Raw genomic sequence first — 9,868 nt, 5'->3', positions numbered from 1 at the left:
TGGAAGATATCGTACAAATATGACGTGCATAAATAGAGCCATAATAAATTTGGCGGCAAAATAAATTAATCTTGTCAATAAAGGAAGTATATAAATTAATATCTTCCAAACAAGGCAATGATATAAAGATCTTGTCAATAAAGGAAGTATATAAATTAATATCTTCCAAAAAAGGGCAATGATATAAAGATTTTGGCGAAAAAGGAAGGTGCATAATCAAATCCGTCAAAAAATGGAAAACGGCATCCGATGAAAAATGAAAGATTATAAAATCTTTCCATCCACGTGGCACTATCCGAAAAGGAAGCCAAGGCCACCCTCCCCTATAAATAGGAGCCTTGGCCAATTCATTTACACACTGAAGTTCATTTGAAGACTCGCGCAAGGGTAAGTCTCTCTAGACTCTTTGCAATGTTCTTCATTGTTCTTCGTGTCCTTCGAAGCGTTCTTCGTCGAAAAGTCACCGATTTGGACAAATGATCTAATATTGGTTGACGAATCGATGAAGTTAACGTTCTTCGTCGTATGTCCGAGCCGGAGGAAGGATCAAATCTCTCAAAGCTATCGAGGGATCCATCAAAGCCAAGGAAAAGCCTCCAAAGTCACTCCCAAAGCTTGAAGATGTTCGTCGCGTTCTTCATAAAAGGCGCAAACCAGGCCCTCTTCGATCCAAAAGTCAAAGGGACACGCCGCCAAAAGCGTTATGGAGCACCAAATCCCTCCCTCAAAGATCAAATTCCGTCGGATCATCCAAAGGAGGCATCGATCCAAAGTCGACGATCAAAATCGCCAACACGGATACCAAAGTTTCCTAAAAACCGACGAAGTCAAACCGAAGACCAAAGTCCCTTCGGATCAAAGAAGCCACCCAAATCCAAGTCGAAAAAATGGATCGACCCGGAGAGAGAATCAAAGGATCCAAATAGAGAATAGGACCCGCATATATTAAATTAAATGTAATTTGTACGATTTTGTGTTTATAAAAAAATATAACACAATTTTTTTTTTGTCTACAGATTTTTGGCACGCCCAGTGGGACAATTCTACCTTTCATCTCTCTTTCCGTCGAATTCTCAAACGATCAATGGCTTCCTACAAAATCAAGACTTCCAATGCTGTGTCGAAAGTTGCTGCTCTAGCCGCCACCGCCAAAGGAGTCGCTGCTACTACATCAAGAACCTCAAGTGCTTCAATGAATGCTGGAGTGATGACACGAAGTATGGCTAAAAGAGTACTATCATTTTCCGAGGATGCACATCCGAAAATCACAGAGCAAAACTCGCTCTATGAGGAGGACGAAAGCTTCAAAAGTACGTCCGCACCGGGCACCCCTCAAGAAGTTGCAACTCGTTCGACTGCATCGAGTTATGCCCCGGTGATGACCACGAACGCTTCAAACATAGAAGACCAACTTGTTGCACTGGCCAAAGTTGTTGAAGGGATGTCTCAACACATGCAGCAACAAGACAATGTCATCGCAAAACTGCTTGCAAAATTGGACAAGCCGGAACCAACCAACCAGAATGCTTCGGAGGCCCAAAATGAAGCAGAAACATCCATGGATCAACGCCACGGTAAAGAAAAAATGGCGGGACCAATGCCGTTTCAAGCATCATCTGACTCTTTCATCCATCTATCCCAACTTGACGAGTACATCAAAGGAGCTCTCAAAAGGGAGTTTGAAGGAAGTTCAAGGCCAACAAATATGTATGCCAAGCCTTACTCTTCAAGGATCGACGCCCTCAAGATGCCGTTGGGATATCAACCACCAAAGTTCCAACAATTTGATGGCAAAGGCAACCCAAAGCAGCATGTGGCACACTTCATGGAAACATGCAACAACGCTGGGACATACGGCGATCTTTTGGTAAAGCATTTCGTACGGTCATTAAAAGGCAACGCCTTCGACTGGTATATCGACCTGGAGGCTGGTTCCATCGACAGTTGCGAGCAGTTGGAGTACGAGTTCTTGAACCGGTTCTACAGCACAAAAGGGACCGTCAGTATGACAGAACTCACCAATACTCGTCAATGGAAAGATGAACCAGCAATCGACTACATCAACCGTGGAGGAGTTTGAGCTTGAACTGCAAAGACCGGTTGTCTGAGGCCTCCGGTATAGAGATATACGTCCAAGGAATGCACTGGGGGTTGAAGTACATCCTGCAAGGGATCCAACCCCACACTTTCGAAGAACTTGCTACCCGCGCTCATGACATGGAGTTAAGTATGGCTTCAAGCGGGATGCACGGACCACCAGTTCAAGAATCTTCAAAAGCAAAAAGATATGAAAGATATGATGCCGCAAAGAAGGGGAACAACGCCCCTATCAAGTCTTTTGGAAAAGAAGCCTTGGCCATAAAAGCGACGACCAAAGCACCTATGAAGATCCAAAGTAAAGAAAAGGAAGTTGCGAGGAAAAGACAATCAACTCAGACAGAAAGACCGCCAAGGCCAACCCTTAAAGAGTTGCAATCCAAAACTTATCCTTTCCTGGATTCTGACGTCTCGGGAATCTTTGACGATCTACTCAGAGAAAACCTCATTGAACTTCCGAATTCAAAAAGACCGGAGGAAGCTGGAAAGGTTGATGACCAAAGATATTGCAAATACCATCGTGTCGTAGGACATCCCATCCATAACTGTTTCATCTTTAAAGACAAAGTCATGGAGTTGGCTCATGAAGGAAAGATCACCCTTGAAGACGATTCTGTTTCTGTTAATGTCACTTCAATCATGTTCGGGTCTCTCGAAGTTGACATAAAAGACAAAGAATCATATTGTCTCACTACCGAGAAAGGTGGCAAGGCGATCAGAGACAAATCGAGTGAAGAATGTGCCACGATAACTTTCACTGATGAAGATTTGGTGTTAGGATCCAAACCCCATAATCGTCCATTACTGGTCGTGGGTTATATCCATGAACAAAGGATTAACTGGATATTCTTAGACGGAGGAGCTGCAGTCAATGTCCTTCCTCTATACACATTGCAAAAATTGGGCATACCAGTAGATCAGTTGTTCGAGAGTCGTATGACAATACATGGATACAATCAAGAGGGGCAAAGAGCACTTGGCACCATAAGATTGAGACTTTTAATCGATGAAATGGAAACTAACCCTTTGTTTTACGTGATAGACGCAAAGACATCTTTCAACGTTCTTTTGGGAAGACCATGGATACATGAGAATGGTGTAGTTTCATCAACGTGGCACCAATGCTTCAAATACACTTAAAATGGGGTGACAAAGAAAGTTCTCGGAGACACAAAGCCATATGCAGAAGCCGAGTCACACTTTGCGGACGCCAAATATTTCTCTACAGAAGCAAAAAAATCCAAGGTACATGAAGATGTCAAAGCACCACAACCAAACATGGGGGCAAAGTTAAGAGATAAAGAAAAAACACCTGCCTCAGGTTCTGCAGACTCATTAATTGAGCCTCTAAAAGATTTGACTCTTCCGAAGACCCCACTCAACCCAATCTCCCCATCACAGACAAAGAATGGAAAAGAAGAAAAAATAGAGGCTATGCGATTGCAAAAGGACAAAAGCTTTGGCCCAAAAGCCTACAAACTTCTCACAAAAGCTGGATATAATCCAAATGAGGAATCACTGCTGGGAAAGTTACCACCACAGACAACCCAAGGTTCGAGGGCTAGTCTTGGGTACATGCCACAAGCTCCCGTACGCATCGCTATCAAAAGGGCTGCAAATCATCATATCACCGAAAGTGAGACTTTGTCTTCCAATTCACCTCAAAAGGGGAAGAATGCAAGAGTATCGGTTTTCGAGAGGCTAAAACCTTCTGTCTTCACAAGGTTAGGACCAAAAGATCAATAAAGAGAAAAACAAGACGAATTCCGCATCAACAAAATATGTGGAGATGGATGAAGAAATCAAGAGCCGCTTTCCATCCCGCATGACGCGTCAAACAAAAATGACGATACATTGCGGTAAAGTTTTAAAGGCTAAATGGCAAACCGTTGTCTTCACCAAACCCAAAGAAGATAATGAAGAAAGTGTTGCATCATCCTGCTACATCACTCAAGGGGGAGAAGAGACAATGATTGAAGAAGATGCAGGAAATGCACCCCCCGCGCTTGAAGAAGATGCAGGAAATGCACCCCCCGCGCTTGAAGAAGGGATCAAAGCTGCAGTGGACGAGTTAGAAGAAGTCAACTTGGGAAATGAAGATCACCCAAGACCTGTCTATGTCAACAAAGAGCTGGGTGAGGATGATATGAATGCCTGCATCCGACTTCTCAATGAATTCCAAGATGTCTTCGCTTGGTCATATAAAGAAATGCCCGGCTTAGACCCGAAAGTTGTGGTCCACCATCTAGGTGTGAAGAAGGGAGCTCGCTCTGTGAAGCAAGCGCAACGAAGATTCCGTCCTGAACTCATCCCTCAAATTGAAATGAAGTCAACAAACTCATTGAAGTGGGGTTCATCCGGGAAGTCAAATACCCCCAATGGATTTCCAACATCGTGCCTGTAAAGAAAAAAAATGGACAAATCCGAGTTTGTGTGGATTTCCGAGACTTAAACGAAGCATGCCCAAAAGATGATTTTCCTTTACCCATAACTGAATTGATGATTGATGCAACGACAGGACATGAAGCGCTTTCTTTTATGGATGGATCATCTGGATATAACCAAATTCGTATGGCACCTGAAGACGAAGAGTTAACCGCCTTTCGTACACCGAAAGGTATCTACTGTTACAAAGTTATGCCTTTCGGATTGAAAAATGCTGGGGCAACCTACCAAAAAGCAATGCAAAAGATCTTTGATGACATGCTACACAAAAATGTAGAGTGCTATGTTGACGACTTGGTTGTCAAATCCAAGAGAAAAGAAGATCACCTGCAAGACTTAAGAAAGGTTTTAGAAAGGTTGAGGCGCTACCAATTAAAAATGAATCCTCTCAAGTGCGCTTTTGGAGTCACCTCCGGAAAATTCCTCGGATTCATTGTCCATAGTCGTGGAATTGAGATTGAACAGGCAAAGATAGAGGCCATCAAAAAAATGCCTGAGCCTCGTAACATCCACGAGCTAAAAAGCTTACAAGGAAAATTAGCATATATAAGAAGATTTATCTCTAACCTCGCTGGACGATGTCAACCTTTCAGCCGAATCATGAAGAAGGGAGTGCCTTTCCATTGGGATGAAGCATGCAAGAAGGCATTCCAAAGTATCAAAGACTACTTGACAAAGCCACCAGTGCTGACAGCCCCAATTCCTGGACATCCGTTGACGCTTTACATCGCTGCACAAGAGCGTTCAGTTGGAGTCTTGTTAGCACAGGAAGCCAATAAAGGGAAAGAAAGTGCCCTATACTACCTCAGTAGAATGATGACACCAAATGAACTAAATTATTCACCGGTGGAAAAGATATGCTTGGCGCTCATCTTCGCCATAAAAAAATTGAAGCATTACTTCCAAGCGCACACTATCCAGTTGGTGTCCAAAGCAAATCCCTTGAAATATGTCATGTCAAAGCCTGTCCTTTCTGATCGACTCGCGAGGTGGTACCTGCAGCTGCAGCAATTCGAAATCATATATGTACCACAGAAAGCTGTAAAAGGACAAATATTGGCTGACTTCCTTGCTGATCATCTCATCCCCGCTGAGTGGGAGTTGTCTGACGACTTCCCTGATGAAGACGCGCTTTTTCTCGAAATCACCCCACCATGGAAAATGTACTTTGATGGCTCATCACACAAAAATGGAGCTGGAGCCGGAGTAATATTTGTCACATCACAAGGAGAAGTCCTTCCATACTCTTTTGCCTTAAAAGAAAAGTGTTCAAATAATGTGGCTAAGTATCAAGCACTCATCCTCGGCCTAAAAATGGCGGTAGACATCAAGCAACGCCAACTTCAAGTATACGGGGATTCCAAGCTGGTTGTAAATCAAATCACTCGTGAGTTTGAAGTGAAGAAACCAGAACTAATGCCTTACTTAAAGTATGCTAAGGTACTCATTGAGTTGCTCGGGGATGTCTCTATTGAATATGTCCCAAGGAAAGAGAATAGACAAGCTGACGCTCTGGCTAAATTGGCATCGACTCTATCCATCCCGGATCAACAGGCGTATATTCCGATACGCAAAGTTTGGGTGGATTCCTGCAAGTATGAAGAAGAAGAATGTGTTGAAAAAGAAGTAAATCACCTCATCGAGGTGTTTGAAATTGAAGAAGAAGAAGAAGATTGGCGGCAACCAATATTAGATTTCTTAAAATATGACAAGCTCCCGAGTGACCCGCGCAGACGAGCAGATATCCGAAGAAGAGCTGCACGCTACGCCTACTTCAACGGCATACTCTATCGTCGGTCTTTCGACAACATGTTCCTTCGATGCCTCGGCAATCATCAAGCCAAACAAGCTATGGAGGAAACTCATGCCGGAATCTGTGGAGCTCATCAAGCTGGCCCAAAGTTACACTTCCGAATAAAGATGATGGGATATTATTGGCCAACCATGGTTAAAGACTGTATAGAGTTCGCACGGAGCTGCCAACCGTGTCAATTTCATGCTAACTTTATCAATCAACCACCGGAACCATTGCACCCAACTATTGCTTCGTGGCCATTCGATACCTGGGGCATGGACGTTGTTGGACCACTCACAAAGTCGTCCGCTGGACATCTCTATATCTTGGCCGCAACAGACTACTTCTCCAAATGGGCAGAAGCAGTTCCTTTGAAAGAAGTCAAAAAGGAGACGGTAGCTGACTTCATACGAGTCAACATCATTTACCGTTATGGGGTTCCTCGGTGTATCATCACTGATAATGGAAGATCTTTTGCCAATACTCACATCGACAAGCTTTGTGAAAAGTTTGGCTTCCAACAAAAGAAGTCCTCGATGTATTATGCACCGGCAAATGGACTCGCAGAGGCATTCAATAAAACACTTTGTAACTTGCTGAAAAAGGTTGTCTCCAAATCAAAAAGAGATTGGCATGACCGCATTGGTGAAGCTTTGTGGGCCTATCGTACTACATTCCGCACTCCAACACAAGCGACACCATACTCACTTGTATATGGGGTCGAAGCTGTCCTCCCATTGGAAAGACAAATTCCTTCACTAAGGATTGCTCTCCAGGAAGAATTGACGACTGAAGAAAATGTCAGATTAAGACTCGAAGAGCTAGAGGCTCTCGACGAGAAAAGACTACAAGCTCAACAAAACTGGAGTGTTATCAAGCACGATTGTCTCGAGCTTACAATAAAAAAGTCAAATCACGATCCTTTCAAATCGGGGACTTGGTTCTTGCTGTGAGAAGGCCCATTGTGATCAACTTTCGTTCGGGAAATAAATTTTTATCCAAGTGGGATGGACCCTACGTCGTCACTCAGGTTTACACAAATGGTGCATACAAGTTGACATCTCAAGACGGACTCCGGATAGGGCCAATCAACGGGAGGTTCCTCAAAAGATATTATGCGTGAGACCTTCAAATCAAATCAAGACTCCTTAGCATGAGGATAAACTGCAAAATAACAATAAAAGCAAATTCAAGTTGCTTTGAACTACGTTATGACTAGGATCCCTTTACCGGGTACGTAGGCAGCTTGAGATATACTTTCAAGTTCAGTCAAATAAATAAATAAATAAATAAAAAGTGATAAAAAAAAAAGAGAATTTAAATTTATTGATTGGCAATCAAAATGAAGAGTACAAATTGATCTTAAACATTAAGATTATACAACTCTTCTTTGCTAATATCCAACAACTCTTCTAAGCTTTTTAAGTATTTTTCGTCTTGCGCGGGGACATTCTCTACAGCGACGAGTTCATCCTTGACTTCAGCAATTTGAATGGTGATATTCTCATTAACTCCTTGACGTTGCTTAATAAGGGAAATATTCTCTCTTTTTTGCTCTTGTAAAGAGCGAAGCTTCACGTCAATATTCTCCACACACCCCTCTAACTCCTTGATAGCTTCGCACTCCTCAACATGCCTCGTCTCAAGGTGCGACAATCGATCTTTGATCTCGAAAATCTGTTGGTTACGAGCCGCCAAGGATACGGCGTCGATCGAGTCAGAACATGCCTCATCAAAAGATGCAACGTCATCAAAAAGGGCTTTGACTCGGTCCTCAATATGAGAAATGTCAGAATACTGAAAGCTTTTCATTGATTGGAGCACTACATCAACCTCGTCCTTAATCGAGGAAAGCAAACGAGCTGGTGTCCTCAAAAGCTTACCCCGAAGATCCGACCATACTTTTCCTATATATTCGCGTTGGATCCCTTTCACAAAATCCGCGCCACAGAATTCTGAAACCGCGGGCACAACGGAATGAACAACTATGGGCTTGGTTGGAGCATCCTTTACTTGCTCATTGCAAACACCTCTGCTTTCTCCAATCACCTCAACAATGGAATCTCGGCTCGCCATCTTTTCATCCATACTCGGGATTCTTTGCTCCAACTGAAAAAGGGGATAAAAAAAAAACGGATCATGTCAAAAAAAAAAAGAAAAAGGAAAAAAAAAAGAGAAAGAAATTACCTCTCTCGCGAAATTGCTCGAAGAATGGTGTCGGCTCGAACGAGGACTTGACGGGTTGATGATATGAGGATCTCGACGAGCTCGCTTCCAATGAACATCATGCTCACTACTGCTTCGTTCAGAGACAGAGGGTACCGCCCGCTTTGAAGAACCGACATTGTGAGTACTTGAATTTCCATTGTTCCTCTCAGGAACACCCGAGATAAGTAGCGGCATTTTTCGAGCTTTATCCGATGGCTTGGTCTGATCGGTGGTCTTTTGTACCGGCAGGATATACTTATCCAAGAAAGACCCGCAAACTTGAGTCCACCACATCTTGTATACGTCGGAAGAAAATCCCCTCGGAATCGCAGGAATGCGTGGAAGAATAACTTCGGCTGAAGATTTCAAGTAAGTACTTTGGTGCCAATGTTGATAGCCTTCCTCAAAAGCGCAGCAACGGATGTCTTTCAAAAGAACTCCGGGAATCTCTTGGAAAAAACCAAATTGACGGCAAAAACGGTGGGGACTATACGGCTCCACGAAGCATCGAAATCCATCCCGCAAAGTCAGAAAACAAGAGCGAATGGAGATGAAGTATTCTTGCTCGTAGTCTTCGCGCTTCCCGTCATCAACAAACCGTACGTCGAAATCTTTCGTGATCATGGTGCAAGCCCAACGAAAGTAGTCACCGCGCAAGATCTTTCGGCATGCAACATCTGCTCTATACGCACGAGCACTAACAGCCCCGGAGTGCTTCACCATCCCCGGACCACGGATTCCCTTCCATACGCCGTAGTGGGTCTGAAAATACTCAGCGATCCATCCGGTCAAAAAGTGGAGAGAAATTGTTGACCGAACTTTCCCAGGACATGATGAATCCGCAATCTGGTTTAGCCCTCTATAAATACTAGTTAAGACTGGAATGGCCAAGCTTACTGGAAATCCCGACGCTAGGACACTTGCCATCTTGAAAGTTGAAGGACGTATCAAACCAACATCGTCGAGCGGAAGCACAAAGATGCAAAGCCAACAAGAAAGGAACGCTGCGAGAAAAGTCTCCTCAAGGTGCTCCCGTCCAACTTTGAGTTTGGCAAAAGATGACTCTTGCGCCTTCGACCATGGCTCGTGGGCACCAATCTCTCCGGTAGGATTGTAAGTCGCATCAGGCCGAGAAGAACGAGTAGACTCCTTGCCACGACGAATTTGAGGACGCTTGTATTTGACGGTCTTTTTGCACCAAAAAGAAATCCAGTCGGTTGTGCGGACGCCACGTCGACCTTTGTCACGACTCCGAAGAAGGTGATAGGCATGCAACAGGTATCGGCACGAACGGGGAACCAGCTTCCTATCCTCTTTACTGTC

At 43.8% G+C, this 9,868-nt stretch overlaps 1 protein-coding gene across 1 annotated transcript; it reads left to right on the top strand.

The window, feature by feature from the left end:
• The first annotated feature begins 3,886 nt into the window (after positions 1–3,886).
• On the top strand, positions 3,887–7,290 carry LOC127248299 (uncharacterized). The gene is made up of 3 exons (XM_051270577.1): positions 3,887–4,346; positions 4,427–6,188; positions 6,276–7,290. The coding sequence occupies exons 1-3, from the start codon at positions 3,887–3,889 to the stop codon at positions 7,288–7,290; spliced, it is 3,237 nt and encodes a 1,078-aa protein (XP_051126534.1).
• The last annotated feature ends 2,578 nt before the right edge of the window (positions 7,291–9,868 follow it).

This window comes from Andrographis paniculata, unplaced genomic scaffold (genome assembly GCF_009805555.1).
Source record: "Andrographis paniculata isolate CXL003 unplaced genomic scaffold, ASM980555v1 Contig11END, whole genome shotgun sequence".
Lineage (NCBI taxonomy): Eukaryota > Viridiplantae > Streptophyta > Magnoliopsida > Lamiales > Acanthaceae > Andrographis > Andrographis paniculata.
This window is presented reverse-complemented; position numbering and strand designations above follow the sequence as displayed.

Coding starts and splice junctions, on each gene's coding strand:
- LOC127248299 (XM_051270577.1), top strand. CDS start 3,887: ATGGATGAAGAAATCAAGAGCCGCTTTCCATCCCGCATGACGCGTCAA. Junction 4,347..4,426: donor AGTTGTGGTCCACCATCTAG/GTGTGAAGAAGG, acceptor ATTGAAATGAAG/TCAACAAACTCATTGAAGTG. Junction 6,189..6,275: donor GTAAATCACCTCATCGAGGT/GTTTGAAATTGA, acceptor TGACCCGCGCAG/ACGAGCAGATATCCGAAGAA.